The sequence below is a fragment of the Anopheles cruzii genome, chromosome 3 (assembly GCF_943734635.1).
Source record: "Anopheles cruzii chromosome 3, idAnoCruzAS_RS32_06, whole genome shotgun sequence".
Lineage (NCBI taxonomy): Eukaryota > Metazoa > Arthropoda > Insecta > Diptera > Culicidae > Anopheles > Anopheles cruzii.
The window spans coordinates 87,038,319-87,055,034 of NC_069145.1; the positions used below are offsets into that span (position 1 = coordinate 87,038,319).

General features: G+C 42.1%; 5 protein-coding genes across 7 annotated transcripts; 2 read left to right on the plus strand and 3 right to left on the minus strand.

Moving 5' to 3' along the window:
* The first annotated feature begins 778 nt into the window (after nucleotides 1-778).
* Nucleotides 779-2,132, plus strand: LOC128273389 (inactive hydroxysteroid dehydrogenase-like protein 1). Its single transcript, XM_053011336.1, has 4 exons — nucleotides 779-1,097; nucleotides 1,154-1,387; nucleotides 1,457-1,917; nucleotides 2,004-2,132. Exons 1-4 carry the CDS (start codon nucleotides 950-952, stop codon nucleotides 2,091-2,093), a joined length of 933 nt encoding a protein of 310 aa, XP_052867296.1. The 5' UTR covers nucleotides 779-949; the 3' UTR covers nucleotides 2,094-2,132.
* Nucleotides 2,133-2,320: 188 nt separating this feature from the next.
* On the minus strand, nucleotides 2,321-3,232 carry LOC128272780 (ribosome maturation protein SBDS). Its single transcript, XM_053010653.1, has one exon. The coding sequence runs from the start codon at nucleotides 3,211-3,213 to the stop codon at nucleotides 2,452-2,454; it is 762 nt and encodes a 253-aa protein (XP_052866613.1). The 5' UTR covers nucleotides 3,214-3,232; the 3' UTR covers nucleotides 2,321-2,451.
* A 205-nt stretch (nucleotides 3,233-3,437) lies between these two features.
* On the minus strand, nucleotides 3,438-4,701 carry LOC128271244 (oocyte zinc finger protein XlCOF19-like). The gene is made up of 3 exons (XM_053008689.1): nucleotides 4,550-4,701; nucleotides 4,315-4,485; nucleotides 3,438-4,238 (listed from the first exon to the last, which is right to left on the minus strand). The coding sequence occupies exons 2-3, from the start codon at nucleotides 4,414-4,416 to the stop codon at nucleotides 3,438-3,440; spliced, it is 903 nt and encodes a 300-aa protein (XP_052864649.1). The 5' UTR covers nucleotides 4,417-4,485; nucleotides 4,550-4,701.
* A 2,583-nt stretch (nucleotides 4,702-7,284) lies between these two features.
* Nucleotides 7,285-8,520, plus strand: LOC128275170 (ER membrane protein complex subunit 3). Its single transcript, XM_053013580.1, has 2 exons — nucleotides 7,285-7,907; nucleotides 7,976-8,520. The coding sequence occupies exons 1-2, from the start codon at nucleotides 7,349-7,351 to the stop codon at nucleotides 8,230-8,232; spliced, it is 816 nt and encodes a 271-aa protein (XP_052869540.1). The 5' UTR covers nucleotides 7,285-7,348; the 3' UTR covers nucleotides 8,233-8,520.
* A 638-nt stretch (nucleotides 8,521-9,158) lies between these two features.
* Nucleotides 9,159-16,150, minus strand: LOC128275171 (protein phosphatase 1 regulatory subunit 14B). 3 transcript variants are annotated; one of them, XM_053013582.1, is made up of 5 exons: nucleotides 16,110-16,150; nucleotides 11,321-11,597; nucleotides 11,178-11,252; nucleotides 11,052-11,093; nucleotides 9,159-10,970 (listed from the first exon to the last, which is right to left on the minus strand). In XM_053013582.1, the coding sequence occupies exons 2-5, from the start codon at nucleotides 11,531-11,533 to the stop codon at nucleotides 10,929-10,931; spliced, it is 372 nt and encodes a 123-aa protein (XP_052869542.1). In that variant the 5' UTR covers nucleotides 11,534-11,597; nucleotides 16,110-16,150; the 3' UTR covers nucleotides 9,159-10,928. The 3 variants fall into 3 exon arrangements, with proteins under 3 accessions (XP_052869542.1, XP_052869541.1, XP_052869544.1); XM_053013581.1 differs by lacking the exon at nucleotides 16,110-16,150 and adding an exon at nucleotides 13,582-13,733; XM_053013584.1 differs by lacking the exon at nucleotides 16,110-16,150 and adding an exon at nucleotides 13,438-13,534.
* Between the last annotated feature and the right edge of the window lie 566 nt (nucleotides 16,151-16,716).

The following is a 16,716-nucleotide window of genomic DNA, read 5'->3' on the forward strand; positions in this document are numbered from 1 at the left end:
TAGCGCCGGGTGACCGCAGAGTGTTTCATGCCTACGGAACTGACCAGCTGGTTTAACCAGTTTTCTGTTAATGCACTAGGGGAGACGAAGTTCTCGTTCCAAAAGGTTAAATTGTCATATTTATTTGGTGTTTTCATTTACTTGTTTGAAATATTAAATACCATTTACAGTAGCAAGTGATTAGAATATTTAGATTATTTTTACATATCTTCCCTTACATATTCACTATTTGTCCAAAGTCGCTCAATATATAGTCTTATAAAAAATCCTATTGTTAGTTTGTATTAATTATATTATTTCCAAAATAATCATTACACGATCTACTATAGCTGCTGTGTAAAATGTCCAGCAAACATAATGTGAAGTCGTTCGAGACACAAACATTTTCTTCTATCACCATCATCATCATCATGAGTCCTCTAAAAAAATATATTTTATTGTTACAAGTCACATTGTTTTACACAAGTCACAAGATTCCACGAATGAGTGAATCTTCAATGAATGTGTAAAAAACATCAGCAGAGCTTTGTTTTGTTTACATATTTTGACGTTTGTGACCTGCTTTATTTGACATGGTTTTTTTTTAAAGCATCAAGCCAAAGCCTGTGCTATTTATCGCGTGCGAACGGGTTATATGCGTAATTTTGCTTTGCTACTTACTCCTAAAGGAAGTGGTCGAGTTCGATAAACCGGAATTCACTCGAACCTTCTTTAAATGTACAGTACGCATGTGCAACGTCATCAAGTGTTGTGTTATGTACCGTGTTTTATACAATCTTGGAGTTGCCAATCACCGTGATTTATATAATTTCAATTCCGCGATAGCAGACTGGGTGTGTTGATAGGTTGCTGGCTGGGCAGCACAGCTTTGGTCAGTAGAGTGGCTTTGGTCAGCGCGTGAGACGGTCGACACATTTCAGAGCACACATCGGAATCCGCGCATCACACGATGCTGGTCACGTTCTTGACATTCATAGGGATCTGCAGTTTCGCCAGTTGGGTGTATGAAAACTTCCGCACACCAGTGCTGTTGCTGTTTCGAGGGTTGACCCAAGTGAGCAGCAATAGCTTTCCTGAAAAGTATGGGCCATGGGCTGGTAAGTACAATACATGACAATAAATTTTGCTAGATTGTCTAATGCGTGTGTTACAGTCATTACAGGTGGATCTGATGGAATCGGCAAAGGGTATGCGAACTACTTAGCCCGGCAGGGCATGAAAGTTTTGCTCATAGCACGCAACGAGGCCAAACTGAAGAAAGTATCGCAAGAGATCACCGAAAAGTATGGAGTAGAAACAAAGATTTTAGTTACCGATTTTTCGAAGGGCGAGCAAGTTTATCACGGATTGGAAACGGAGCTCAGTTCACTTGATATCGGCATTCTGGGTTAGATGATCTCCCCGTCTTGAGACAGCATCGGATGATGAAATATTGAAATGCATTTCACTTTTGCAGTCAACAACGTTGGAGTGATAAACGAAAAACCGATTCGCTTAGAAGCAATGGACCAAAAGCTGCTTTGGGATCTAATCAACATTAACGTTGGGGCTGCAACGTTGCTATGCAACATACTAATACCCGCCATGAAACGTAAAAGGCGAGGGCTTATCGTAAACATTTCGTCACTATCGGCATTAGCCCCCACGCCTTATCTCGCGGTTTACGCTGCGACGAAGGCTTACATGACCAGCTTTTCACAAGCGTTGCGCCAAGAGTTACTTTCGTACGAGGTCGAATGTCAAACGGTTTCGCCGGGTTACGTGGAAACTAATATGACGGAGTATCTCACTCAGCCGAATGCGCCGGAAAAGCATTTTACCCAGCAATTGGTGAAAGTGAAAGATTTTTTGCATTACGCAGGGTACACGATCGGGAAAGTTGACACTACTTGCGGTCACTGGACACACGGAATACAGGTACATTTTCACTTGATCGTAGTGCGGTGTAGCGCCTGATACTTTTGCTACGAATACTAACATTTTCTTTTTATTTCCTGCTTTAGACTGCTCTTTTAAAAATACTTCCAGATTGGTTGAAACTACGTGTGTACACAAGACTGTATACTCATTTACTGCACAAGTTTTCCAATTAACTCAATAATAGTAGCAAAGTATGTGGTATTACAACGGCAAAACACATTAAAAATAAACAATTCGTAACCTTAAATGCATGCAACAGTTCGGAATCGGATCTCAAGCTCGGAACAAACCCATAATATTGTTTTCTTGGGCCTATAGTTAATTCATTAATAGCCAAACTTTTTTGGGTTAAATTCTAAATTTATGTAGAATTGTTTTCATTCAGCATTTGGAGCTTTTTTCTTAACTTTCCCCCTGCTTATCTAGCGTTCAGTGATATGGCATGATAATTTTCGTCAACAAATCAACATTTATTTAACAAATTCATTCAAATTAGTTTTCGCGAAGCTTTCATACGCCGTGTGCAGTAGATTATTCCAGGACTTCTTCGCCTTCTTTGATTTCCTTCAAGTTCAACACTTCCAGCGCTCCGGCTCCTTTCAATTCGATCCGCATAATGTCGTCCATCTCACGATAGCTCCCCGGATCAATAAGGCATGTTAGCACCAGTCGTTCGCCTTCCCATTTTTCGCTCTCCGTGACCGTTGAACTAACTCTTGATATGCGTTCCTTAAACCGTTTGGCATCCTTCGCTGGTAGCGTCAGCTTCAAACGCATTTTTGCCCGTTCCAGCGGAATCGACTCTTTGAGCAGACGAATCACATCAAGCGCTTGTTGTTTGGCATTGCGGTGTGGTTTTATGGAGTAGTGGATGTCTTTCATAGACTTTTCAATTATTGAAACCGGATAGGGACGTTTCGTTTCTGGATTGACACACTTGTCGGCAACATTTGTAGCGATCTCCTTAAACATCGACTCCAACTGGTCCTGGCGCTCCTTTTCCGATACCTGTAACTCGCCTTTGGTCAATATTTCTTTACAAATTTCGGTCACATTGTCCGTCCCGAATGCCTTCTGCAGCTCTTCCTTCTTCGCCACCTCTCCTTTGGAAACGTTGTTGAAGACCGCGACTGTCTGCAGCACTTCATCGAGATCCTTTTCGGTGCCGTTGCGCCACGAAAGAACTTTATTTTTGTAGCAAGCCACTTCGAATCGCTTGCCACTCTTTTTCATACGCACGACCGCCACATTCGTGAGGCGGATTTGGTTCGTAGGGGTGAATATTTTCGGCATGACTGATGCTTTGCAGAATTCCTCGTGAAGCACCTTTGTTTACATTTGCTACAAACAAACGACAAACGGTAAATTGACAGCTCAACAGTAGAGGACTTTTTGGCTGCGTTTTTTATGTGGCTGAGTACGGCAACTTAAACTGTCCGTTAAATAGCTTCATTTTTTTAATTTTACATCATAAACACATCATATTTCGGCACGTGAATCGGAAATCAATTTATTTTCTAGTCGGGCTTCTCCGTAACATTTGTTTGTTGATGTGTGCTTATCATATGATTGCGCAGGCCGGCATATTGTTTAAAATGTTCAACGCACACTTTGCAGCTATACCGATAAATATCCTCGTGGATGTAGGAATGTGTTTTCAAGTTACTTTTCTTGATAAACTCTTTACCACAATGTTCGCAGCTGTAAATCCGTGACACTTTGCCGACTAAAACGTGATTGGGATGCTCCTTGCTTTGGTGAACTGCTAGATCAACCTTTTTATAGAACACAGCGCTGCATACCGCACAGCTCATTTGTTTGCCATTTTTATGCACATTCATGTGCCGCAACATTGGTGCCTTAGTAGCAAATTTACGGTCACAAATGGTACATGCAAACAGTTTTTCTCCCCCATGCAACCGTTTGTGTACGCGTAAACTATTCTCAAAGCGAAACCGCTTGCCACAGTCACACTGGAACGGCCACTCGTCACCGTGAAGCAGGCGGTGACTCCGCAGAGCACTCGGAAATCGAAACGTAGAAGTACATTGATCACATTTGAAGGGTTTGTCGTCATCGTGGTGTTTCATGTGCACTTTAAAATCTTGCACATATTTGAATCTTTTCGGGCACAGTTTGCAAACTATCAGCTCGTTTCGATGTTGCGTTCGGATATGCTGCTCCAGATAACAGCGGTATCCGAAGGATCTTTCACACTTGTCGCAAGGGAAGCGTTGTGAATGGTGCCGGTTTGCACGATGGACAGCGAGCGTAGTGGCAGAAGCGTACCGTTTTCCACACATCTCACAAATTAAAGGCTTCAAATAAATGTACAAAAAGTTAAGCAGTCAATGCGGTGTTCATTCTTAGTACAATGTCTATCAACTTGATTACCTCTTGTTCAGTTTTCGGTTTACGACGTGTCTTATCCCGAAGATTGGTTAGACCGTCACTTTCTGAGCTGGTGCAGAATGTTGAAGATGAGCTTTCGAACATCTTTTCCGATATATCGTTATCATGTCTATTTAATGTCCCGTCCGTTGCGAATGCTCTTTCAAAATGCTTCTGAAATACGATATGAAAATGTAAACGTTGTTGAACCGGGACGCCTGTTATAATATTTGCTTACCACAGCAGCATTCTTATCATTGACCACCGTTTCTGCGGCTTCTTCAGTTGCTACAGACGCATCTGTAAGGTTTCTAATATTCAGCTTCCTGGACAATGATAGCTCGTCATCGTAAAAATTGGTCCCAATGTGGTCAGAATCGAGAACTGTCGAGTGGCCCATAGATCCCTCGATCGAGCTGTTTTTGATTCCACCACCTTCGGCGTAACTCGTCGTCTCACGGCGCTTTGGCTTCGGAACACCTTTACGATTCCATCCTTGCTTTGGCTGTGCTATTTTCAATTGTTCCAAGCCAAGTTGTTGCCAGTGGACGCGGCGTTTGTGGTTTGTTAAAAACGCCTGTTTGTTGAAACTGTGGCAACAAATATCGCATTGAAAGGCTCGTCCGCGCAATCTATCATGCGACTTAAGATCGGCTTTCTGCCTAAAGCTCCGATTGCAGAATGCACATTGAAACGAGGTACTTTCTTTTACATGACCTTTGCGGTGTCTCAGCATTGCGTAAACACTGGAAAACACAGTGTCGCACTCGGGACAAACGCGTTTCTCGTGATTCTGCAGATGCAGCTTTAAGCTTTTCAAGTACTTGTAAGTAATTCCACAGATATTGCAAACGTGCGATCGTGTCGCGCTGTGTACCTGTTGGATGTGTTGTTTAACAATGGAGTTTGTCGCAAAAATCTTTGAACACTCGCAACACTTTACTCCCATCTTGGTGTGCCGGAAAACATGACAATTTAGGGCTGTCTGTCCCCGAAAAGCCTTCGGACAGTGCGGACATTTATATGGCGTTTCGCCCGTATGCATTCGCAGGTGGCATTTTAGGGTGCCTTTATGAAGAAAGCGGCGACGACAGATCTCGCATTCGAACTGTTTCACACCGTAATGGATCTTTTCGTGCTGGCGGAGCATTGCGTGAAATTTAAATGTTTTGCCACAGAACTTGCATGTGGCGAGCGCCTTGTTCGATTCCAGCTTGACTGCCTATCAAATAGAACGGATTTAATTGAATGGTTTTACCCTCTAAATATGTTTTTTGGCATTACCTCCACAAATGTTTGCGCCTTTTCCAGGCACGTATGATCTATTTCTTGCATTTCAAACAAAACTATAAATTAACGTGAAACACAACAGATTGCACTTTTTTGTTTACATCCATCCTTTTCATCCTGTCATCTATTCCTTCCTATTCGTCGATGAAATTGAATAACAATCACAATGGCTGGCTGTCACTATTTGTTTGTGCACGCAAACACAGGTCAGCCCAGCTCGGGCTACAGGTCAGCTCATTTTTGATTCGATAATACCTATCGAATCACAGTTTGGTGAAATTTCGGCAATATTACATCGGCTAAAGCTGTCCGTCCAACGAAAATGGAAAAGGAAAACAAACTTGCGGCCCCAGAGAGCGGAAGGAAAGCATCATCCCTGCAGTCCCTACCTACTCGCCAATACCTGGATCAAACGGTGAATCCCATTTTGCTGCAAGGGCTAAAATTGTTGGCCAAAGAGCGCCCACCCGAACCGCTACAATACTTGGCAAACTTTCTACTGAAGAATAGAAACCGTGTCGATGACTGTAATGGCGGGAACACGGATGATACGCAGTAATAAAGCCAATTATTCATTTGACTACTTAACGCTACGTCCACACTTGCAGCAAGTTGGGCCAACTTTTTGCTGTCACACTAGCAATTTCTAGACGTCAAATCTGTGAGCTCCAGTGAGTGAAATGACAGTTCGTTTGTTTATGTTTTTAATTTGGCAGTTCACCATTTCATTCTTTTGCCAATTGTAGTTTTGCAGCGAATAGGCTTCTTCGAATAATAAAATGTCTTTTAAAAATAATAAAAACAAATCTAAATCGCGAAAACTATATTTAGTTGGTGCGTCTGTGCTTGTTGCATACGCTCAGTATTTGGATGCTGAGCGTGTATCACGACGTTGTTAGACGCGAGAGCTCTTCGCGGAGGCTTCACACCACGGATTACATTTAATCGACCAGCTGAACGATGGAATAGGGTTCCGGAATTTCACCCGAATGACCGCAACAGATTTTTGGCGCACCGCTTCCATTGGTAGCTATAGCTGGGCAGTGGTTCCTCAACAATTCCGTTATGGTTCGCCATTCTTTTCTGCGGATAACAAGATCAACGACTTTTTCTTGTTCACCAAATTGTTCTTCAAATTATTTTCCGCATTTCGCACATATCTTTCCCGAGGACAATTTGCACTTATTTATCAAATTCACAAACTTGCAACCAACGTAAACAACAGCTGACACCAAACTACGTTTATAAATAATAACAAATGATGTTTTCCTTCTCTTTCTATTGCCATCTTTGTCATAATCTGATCCGCTCTCGAAATGCTGTCCAAAAATTTGGACAGCGACAAAAGTTGCCCGTACCAACTGTCAAATTGAAAAATATGGCCTCTCAACCCGAATCGGTACAAATAACCGATAAGCAAGAGGAACTCAACGGCAACTCAAAGTAGCTCACGGATGTCCAACAAAAATGAGTGAATTTGGCTGGGCCTACATACATTTTTCCCCATTTGCTGTAAGTGTGGACGGGGGGTAACTTAGTTATTTATTTATGTTGAGCAAATGAGTGTCAAAGCGAGCACAATGGAAAATCGACGAAGCTACGTTAAACGACGAAAGCGGCCTAAAAGGGAACCGTCAAAAAATGGAATGTCAAACTAAACTGTCAGTCACGGCAGTGGAAGAATATTAATTTTTACTCTGTGCCGAGTTTTCGCCAAAAATCCGCCCGTTTCACTTGTTTTGCTACAATGGCCGAACTGTTAATCGATCCAAACATTCGGGGATGGGTTTTCCTGCCCATCGTAGTCATTACGTTCCTCGTGGGAATCATTAGACACTATTTCTCCATACTGATATCGTCGCAGAAAAAGGTGGAAGTGACACAGATTCAGGACAGTCAGGCCATGATTCGTGCGCGATTGTTGCGGGAAAATGGAAAATACCTTACCCAACAATCGTTCGCCATGCGTCGGCACTACTTCAATAACGAAGAAACGGGATACTTTAAAACTCAAAAGCGTGCTCCACCGAGTCCAAATTCTACGGCCATGCTGTCCGATTTGGTGAAAGGAAACTTTATCAACGTGCTCCCGATGATTGTTATTGGTGGTTGGATCAATTGGATGTTCTCCGGATTCGTGACCACGAAGGTGCCATTTCCCCTGACGCTGCGCTTCAAACCGATGTTGCAAAGGGGCATCGAGTTAGCCTCTTTGGATGCTGCCTGGGTATCGTCCGCTTCCTGGTACTTCCTGAATGTGTTTGGGTTGCGAAGCATTTACACTCTCGTTCTGGGCGAAAACAATGGTACAGTGCTGGTTCGATGCGCGCCTTTACGTTACTTTGAATGATAATTATTTTGTAATACTTTTTAGCTGCCGACCAAACTCAGTCCATGCAAGATCAAATGTCTGGTGCTGCCGTAGCGATGCCGCAAGATCCGAAAGCTGCTTTCAAGGCGGAATGGGAAGCACTGCAAATCACGGAATATCAGAATGCCCTAGCAAACGTCGAAACAGAGTTGCTCTCGGGCACTGGCATACCGCTAATGGGAGATCAACATTCAGCGGGCCAAAATTCCTTGTTCAGCCACACAAACCGCGCGGAGGATGGACTGCCGCTTAGAAATTAGGTGTAATTCAAGGGTTTTTAGAGAATTGAATGGTATGTTTGTTGTGCGTTTTAGATAAAACAAAAAAGCAGAACTTCTACCGATCTCGTCGAAGAAAGATGGTCTGCCTAACTGACCTTGCGTTCATCGTAGCAGTCTGTGGACTCCGAACTAACGAAAAGTAAATAAATGATGTCAGGATGAAAACGGTAAACATAACTTCTTATTTATGTCACCCATTAGAACGGGACAGCCGTGGTACGATCAACTGTAGTTTTTGTGTTCACTTCACTTCTCACGCTAGATCAAATAAAACAATTCCATAAAGCAGCTCGTCGTTTAATTATTTCCCCCAGGTTAAAAATGAGCAATGAACTTCCTCCGGCGTAGAGAAGAGCACATATCTTGTTTCGGATATATTGTAAATATTGGTACGCAAAGATGGTCAAATTATATTATATTTTTGATCGCACATCGCTGTCGCATTCATTACGTCCTACTAGCTTGTGTATAAAGACATTCTGCATGTAGCCAGAACCTTATCCTCTTCGCCTCAGTAGATTTTTCACAGTGATCTTCGTTTCTAGAACCGTGATATTTGTCGCCATCTGCGTTGCTGACCGTTCGGCATTCGCCAACACTGCGGCAGGCAAAAGGTTTGAGTAATAGTCAATTTATTATCGCACTTTTCATTTCATCGATAGCATATGCGTATGGCTCGATCAGCAATTCACACAAAAAATCGTACTGTTCTCTGCAGCAGCATATACTTCATCATCTTTTTGTGCTCTCTAAATTGTAAGACATGAGTTTGGCGCGTTTACACAACCATTTAGGTCACACTGCCAATTGCTATTTGATTGCATGTGCAGGGCAATGATATTTTTGTTAGTGGTTTTTTTATCTTTACATAGAAGTTAGTCACTTTTTATGCTCGAACAGCACAATACTCAGAGCAGTCCGTCTTCAGAATTTGTTAAAGGTTCACGTTTCCCACTTTAACTAACTTATTGCTCGATAAAAGATATTATTCTTTGATATAGCTTGCGTAGCAACTAGAAACTGGGAGTAAAGTGTAGGGTGAAAAGTATATAATAGCACCATATACGGTTTCTAAACAGAAAGGAGCAAGAAGTATCCTGGAATGAAATAATAGTCCGTTTTTCAATTTTCAACGATTACTGCAGCCACAATGATCATACCAATATTTGCAAGCGAGAAACAGTGCTTAGTTCTAGACATGAAAATGACCAAATAGATTGTTTACGTCCAACGATAACTGATGTGATGGGAACACGTGCCCTTTATGATATCAAAAGAAGGATCGATTGTGTTGCCCAATCACAATTTTGGACAATTGATTTCTTATAATCTGTTAAAACGAAAACCATCTTAGCTGGTTCAGAATGTTTAAGCAACGTCGTACACTTTGCGGTTACAAGATACATATCATCAAAGTAAAACTCTTTACTACGCTGTATTTTATTCTGTGGCATATGCCATACTACTGCATTTTCCGTTTAGTAAATGTGAAATTTCACCTCCAGCATAGTGCCAATCCTTTTTTCACTACATCCTTTATCAAATTGTACAGAACATTTGTTTGCTATTCTACATTCCGTCTTGGCGTATGTAACGTTGAATGATTTATGATCATAGACCATAAATCGTGAAAACTATCCGTCAAACGAATTCAAAAATAGAACCTTTCCAGCGTTTTTTTTTAAGTCGACTCAGTAATACTTCATGCTTTCGGCATTTTATTGAGCAATTTCCATGTATGATAATCATGAAGACCTTCTATTCGGTGTGGAACGCGTACTAGCAAACAATGAGTAGAAATAAAGTGTTCGGTCGTTTGTTCACCATTTGTCTGAATCTTCATAAACATTTTATGTTGCTGGCAGTGTACAATCAGAAGTTTTGTGGCCAGTGGATATTGTAAAAGTTAAAAACCCATATGGAAAAGGTCAACGACAAATAAAATTATTGCTTTGTGAAAACAAACTTACTTCGAAAAGTGATATTAGGACGATAATATTAACTTATTTCTTAATTTGTATCGTTTTTCATAACCTACAGACATGGTTTTATCACTACATCGTCTCCAAATAAAGTTCTCGTTTTCATCTCTCATATTATCGCTTACATACGCACGCTATTCACTTCCATGTACAAACTTTGTTATGATCTATCACGCAGAACCCAGCATTGTACTAGATGCCAGTGCCTGGTGCAAGATCAGCTTTTTGTTCGTGAGTCGATTAAGGTATTCTTTGGAGAAAATGTTAATCTTCCCTCTGCCTTCGCCACTGTTTCTTGTCCGTTTACCTTCACTCAGTCTGTCTCTCTACACTGAGGTACGCTACTGTGAGATATACTTATAGGTTTTAATGCCTAATCGGACTACACCCTACCACCTTAGAGATTCGCAGAAACTATAGTTGTGTGTATTTTCTTTTCATTTAAAACATAATTTTAAATGCTTGGAAGGAGTATTCGATTTTACAACGTAGGCAAGGATAAAGAGTTTGTTGATGTTGGTAGATTTCGAGGCTCAAAAACGGTTTTAGTCAAAGAAACGATAACCCGACGATGTCCACTATTGCTTGCTGCAGTTGCTGCTGCCTCTGGGTGGTACTGGTAGTATCGTGTCGAATAATGGTAATACTTAAACTAAATCAACATCACTTTTAAACAGAAATGACCAGTCCAGCTCAAAGTGTTTTGGCTCGGTCCAACAGATCACTAATAAATTTCTGAAAAAAAAATGAAAGAATTTTACAAGCTGTTGCCTACGGTATTGAGAGAGAACAACATGACATGTCAAACCGACATACCGATATATCTTGAGGTGGTCGTTTGCATGTAGACAACAGGCTCTGCAAGTTCAGCGAAAAGAGAAAACATTAAACTTGAGTCATGTCTACTATGTTCCGCATTTCTCAACCAAACAAAATTCTTACAAAAAGATGCGATCGTCTTATGTCATCCGTGTCCATGTCTAGAATTTCATCGATATCCACGTCAATGGCTTCCGTCTAATCGAAAACGAGAAAATATTAATTGAGCACTCGTGTGTACTTTGGGCATCCAGTGACTGACTTACTGGAGGATCGAACAATTTCTGCAGCTCATCGTATAGCCACATTTCTACCGCCAAACGTTTCCGTATAAGACTCATCTGGTGCGAACCGTACTTGGCGGTCAAGAACTTTTCGCGACGCTCCTTAACCTCTCCTTTTTCAGTAAAATTCACTCGCAGTCCCGTGCGGCCCGGTGATCGTTCGCATTCATTCATCGTTTCAACTCCACACTGCATGATCCTCTCCCAAGTAAGCGTAGGAAGTTGTATGCTGTTATGTTTCCAATTGCTCGTGCTGTTACTACAAGAGAATGTGAGAGAAAAACATCTAGTTAGTGATCGACGAATACTAAAAGGGGGTTAATATTCAATCAATTTGAAGTATTATTATTGGTACAAGTATTGACTGCCTCGAAACGAAACTACTCTTTCCTTCAGTGCCATTCTTATGTGCTAAAAAGTGCTGAAGATGTTAAAATGGGTTTTGAATTTTTCTTTTGAGTTATGTTTATTACAATTGAAAAAATACCATCGACACGAGCAACCAGTACGCCTAGAGGCGTAAGAATAGCTATATCAGTGAATGAAATCAACATTGAAAATAACTTGTTTACCCAGCCTCCTGCAATCTATTTATACGAACACTAGATGATTCTCCTAGTTTTTGTGGGTTGTATAGGTAATAACAACGCATTGCAGAAAGTGATGACACGATTCTGAAGATATTTTCTCACATTCTGCAGCAATTCAATTACTGTGATGTCCAAAGGAACAACTGGCCACCTGTGCCCTCTCGATCGTGTGTATAGTTAGCTGGCATATAAACTATTCGTTAAATTACGAACTAATTGTTAAGTTATTGAAAATCGATTCAGTCACAGATGCAAGCCACAACTGTAAAATAATTGAACTCAAATAAACTGAAACATGAAACAAGCTTTTTAAGCTGCACAATGGAGATCCTCTGACGCGAGCACAAAGATCGCAAGATCGCTATATTTAACGCGCATTCCGCGATCACGGCGTCACTCATACAGTGTCATAGAGCATATTGAACTTGCAACGCGTCGAACAGAAAACTTCACAATACCACTAACCAGCCAGCAGAGCAAAAATCCACGGCTTAAAATACTGAGCTGTCGGTTTTTGTAACTTTCTCTTCCTTTTTCAATCGATCGAGTTATACACACGAACAGAACAGCTTAAATAATGCAAGGCGTTGTGTAAGTTCTTTGATTAACTTGTTCCAAACCAAACACCAGACCCCACCTTTCTCTACTTTCACCGTGCTTCAATGTTCACAGTCCTTCTAGTGCAGCATCCGCAACACAACAAATTATCCTGAAAAGGCATTGAAGGATTCGTTCTGTACCTGCTAAGCTAGTATAAAAATGTGTGTTTTTATAATTCATGGCTTTGTGCACACTATTTATCCTGAAGCACATGAATACGGATTATTTTTCGATAAATGTTGGTATTTTATGTTGGTATTTTATGTTGGAACACATATTTTCATTGAATTTGTTCAAATTTCACTATTACAGTCAACCATAATTTGGCCACGAAACAGTTCCCGAGCACAGAAAAACATGTTGACCGCACAAATGGGCGTGGTTCGTCGTGTGCGATTTACTTATTTCTTTCTTGTAAAATAAAGTGCAGCATTTTGCATTGTACCGATTTAAAACACACTACACCCGGGGGCTGCGAGAACCACTGTTTTCCAATCGGTTCTGAACCGATTCACAGCAACCAGCCACCGTGTCGCTGAGCCACCGTTTACGGTGTGCCTTGTGACTTTGTGCCATCCGTTTTCGTCTTCCTTTCTTTTGCATTGAGACGCATAACTTTTAGAAAGGTTCCCATGGCATCTTGCCTACGTTTCCATTCAACATTGTTTGTCTTGGGTAATAATACGTTGTTTCTTGGGCTAGTTTATTGCAAGGCACGGATGAACAATGACTCGCACAAAGGGAATGTAAGTTTTCGCAAACATAAATGAGTGGAAAAGACGATAATTCCATGTACCATCCTCCAGAAGCCGAGCCGAAGGCAAAGAAAGGAATTCTCAGTTTTATGACTACGGTCGCCCACAAACTGGTTGCGAAGGCAGATTCTCTCACAAATAATAGAAAACTCACACCAAACAAAACACTAATCACATACACGAGCAGCAGACAACGCCGTACTGGGTGCGTCCAGCTTAAGGTACTTTCTTTCTCTGTGTAGGGTGGTGTTGTGCGTGGGGAGACGCTTAAATTCACATTTCGGCTACTAAGCAGTACCTTAAAGACGCTCAGTCGGTGTTTGATGGCGATACACCTCGAATGGTATGGGAGAGTGAAAGAGACGGCACAGCACCACAGACTGCAGAATGGGGTCGGAACGAGGCAAATCTGATCCACAACGTGTTACGTGCGCACGGCCAACTACCCAATCTCGCGAGCGCCACAAAGTAACTGAAACAACCGGCACTGCGAAGCGTATTGGGGAGCCAAAGCACGGTACGCCGGAGAGACTCCCCGAGCCACGATAGAACATAAAAGAAAGCGAGAGAAGCAGAAATGGGAGAGACATCCATAAGAAAAGGGGGATACGCATTCATGGCGCTTCAGACGAACGCTTGCAAGAAAAAGCACATCAATGTGAGACATTTAAAGAGTACTTTAATATACTTATGAGAACCTAACCCCCAGCAAATGTGGTGTGCTTTAGCACACAAGACTTAGCTAGCAAATGTGATATTAAAAGGGAAAGAAACAAAGAGAGACCCGAGAGAGAGAGAGTGTGTGCGAACAACGGAGAGAGAAAGTTGGAAGAGGGTGGCCGAAGCCAAATTGGAGCATCGCCAGCATCGGAACAAGCAGAAAAAAGTTCCACGAAGAAATAGCGCAGAGGTGAGAGAGAAAACAAAACGAGACAGGTTAGGAAAAACAAGTAAAAGTTAGCAAAGCAAGCTATGGCAAAGTTCACGCAAACATAATTCGAATGCTAAATGAAACGGTGTATAAGGGGCAAAATGGCCACGAAAAGGACCCCACATTCTAGCAACAATTACGCGGTTGCGTCTAGCAATTATCTTACTGATAAGACACCAACACACTAGTGTGCAAACGCTGTATGCACACAGGCTGTGTATGTGTATGCGGGGCTATGCCCTCACCATGGTGACGACATTCGACGTTCCAATTCAATGCTTCCTTCTACACGTTGCGCGTCTTCTCTCAGCGCGTATTGCCGGTGGTTTGGACACCAACACCACCCGAGAAAGGCTGATAAAGCAAGAACTTGCCTGCTTGTTCTTATCGTTCCGAACGATATGTGCTTTTTATGTAGGAAATGGGAAGAGGTACAACTGCAAATAAATACGGCAGGCGGTGCAACAATTCAACACAAAGTGCAGCGCGGCACTCGCTTTCTTGCGTTTGGCAGAAAAACGCAACGTTTGTTTCGCCGCAGAAATGTTGTGTGAAAAAATATCTACACTGACAAAGATCAAAATGAAAGGATATTGTGTCAGCGGTAGCAAAATAGGCATGACCGTCTTCCATGCTTCCATGATCGCGAGGAGTCCGCATGGGTTACGCGAAGCAAACGCGTGCTAAGCACTCCTATTACGCAATGCTGCAATGTCCACAAAGCTGTATACAATAGTCGCGCTGCTAACAAAACAGTACTCAGGTGAACACGCTTAATGCAAAGTTCTAATTTGATTCTATTCAGTTTCTTTGGACGAATCGAATTGAGTCGATTTAACTCGGGGAACATTACAACAAAGGCCGATAATCAAACGTTGCAATTTGGGAAAAATTATTACATCCGTTATTAGAGGTGTCGCATGTCTTGTTCGCCGTCACAACAACGGCTGGGCGAACGAGGTACGTGAGGCGGCTCAACCGAATCCACAGAAATGACGAAAGGCCGAAAGCGGCTAAATCTGAAAGCGTGCGTGCAAGAAGCACGACGCAATGGTGATGCAACCCGCCCCGTCGATCAACAACACACTAGCTCAGCAAGAAGCAGAAATAAAAGATATACGGCCACTTAAAGAGTGCCCGAACCCCCCGGCAGCGTATTGCACATTGTTACAGACACAGCTGGAGCTTCAAAAATCCTTGAACGCAGCGTGAAGATGGAATGGAGACGCGAAACGCTCGGTTGTGTTGCACATCCGATGGCGCCAATAGACAACTGTTCGAAAGCGCCCATTAGTAAGATTTCAATCGCCTCAACACCACTTTCAATACCTGGCGACCTTCTTTTGTTTGCATCGGGCAATCAGAACGCGAGGACATAGCGCCAATTGCGCAAAGGGGTAAAGAGGAAAGATTTCTTTTTAAGAAACCGTTCCAAAGGTACACATGCGAGAAGCGAAGTGGCGCGGATCATTATGCAGAAGAATGCCTTATCATTCCCGTTTGAGTCACTGTGGCATTGATGACACAGCGTCTAACCGAGTTGCTTCTGATTATTCCCTTGCAACAGTGTTCACTTCAATATATTTTCATTCATTATCGCACTCAATCGCTGGAAATATCACAAAACGATAGGATTATTATGCCATTACATTTTCGTCTGACCCTAGCGTAAGAGTCATGTGCGCTATCGGTTATCGGTTGTAGCGAATATGACTAAACTCGGTTCTTGTCTGATTAGGGCTTTGATAATGTCACCACCAATAACGAGGTTTAAAATTAGTCTATCGAATTGGTCAAGGTCTCCGCCTCTGCAAGCTGTTTTTTGCCAATGTGGCCACCATTCAAACAAGTGAAGCTTCTAGGACAAACTCATTGCAAGAAGAATGAAAGAATACCTCGTTCTGTTTCTATTCCGTCTTCAGCCGGCCGTTTTCTTCAACATTGTATTGGTTACTGAACTATTATGTCTACACGGAGTTCTACCTGATATGCAGAGGGATACGCATGCGCCTTCCAGAAGGAACAAGCAAATGCTCAAATGCAAACTTTTCGCTATCCCAATAAGAGACAGTCAGAAACAGTGGATCGGATTACTTTGGCCAAGCCCGCACTTGAGAACGAGCGAACGATTTGTGAGGTTTTTGCATAAGTTTCTTTGGGAATAGGAAAGGGTTTTAACAAACGATTTGAGCAGACTTGACTCATACATCGTGTGCCGCAGAGCTAGAGGCAACGAGAAGAGCCACTCAATAAGCCTGTGTTATTGATTTTTGTTCCCATAACGGGGTCCGTCGCATTCAGGTGCAGAAGCTAGGACATTGCAAGTATTATTCGCTTTGGCATTTAGAACAAATCGATAATAACCTTCGAAAGTGATCCAAAAAACAGTGTGTCGCCGAGGTTGACATTGCCCTAAGGAATTATAACTTAGAATACTTATCGGCAAGCGGTGCATAGCGAGGAAAAAATTTCCATATGTCTGTCGTAACTAATACGGAAAAG

Excerpts from the sequence above, each read along its gene's own strand:
- LOC128273389 (XM_053011336.1), top strand. The coding sequence starts at position 950 with ATGCTGGTCACGTTCTTGACATTCATAGGGATCTGCAGTTTCGCCAGT. Across the intron at positions 1,098-1,153 it reads AAAGTATGGGCCATGGGCTG|TCATTACAGGTGGATCTGAT; the intron begins GTAAGTACAATA and ends CGTGTGTTACAG. Across the intron at positions 1,918-2,003 it reads ACTGGACACACGGAATACAG|ACTGCTCTTTTAAAAATACT; the intron begins GTACATTTTCAC and ends TTCCTGCTTTAG.
- LOC128272780 (XM_053010653.1), bottom strand. The coding sequence starts at position 3,213 with ATGCCGAAAATATTCACCCCTACGAACCAAATCCGCCTCACGAATGTG.
- LOC128271244 (XM_053008689.1), bottom strand. The coding sequence starts at position 4,416 with ATGTTCGAAAGCTCATCTTCAACATTCTGCACCAGCTCAGAAAGTGAC. Across the intron at positions 4,239-4,314 it reads AACCGAAAACTGAACAAGAG|CCTTTAATTTGTGAGATGTG; the intron begins GTAATCAAGTTG and ends ATTTATTTGAAG.
- LOC128275170 (XM_053013580.1), top strand. The coding sequence starts at position 7,349 with ATGGCCGAACTGTTAATCGATCCAAACATTCGGGGATGGGTTTTCCTG. Across the intron at positions 7,908-7,975 it reads CGTTCTGGGCGAAAACAATG|CTGCCGACCAAACTCAGTCC; the intron begins GTACAGTGCTGG and ends AATACTTTTTAG.
- LOC128275171 (XM_053013582.1), bottom strand. The coding sequence starts at position 11,533 with ATGCAGTGTGGAGTTGAAACGATGAATGAATGCGAACGATCACCGGGC. Across the intron at positions 11,253-11,320 it reads AGAAATTGTTCGATCCTCCA|ACGGAAGCCATTGACGTGGA; the intron begins GTAAGTCAGTCA and ends GTTTTCGATTAG. Across the intron at positions 10,971-11,051 it reads GACCACCTCAAGATATATCG|AAATTTATTAGTGATCTGTT; the intron begins GTATGTCGGTTT and ends TTTTTTTTTCAG.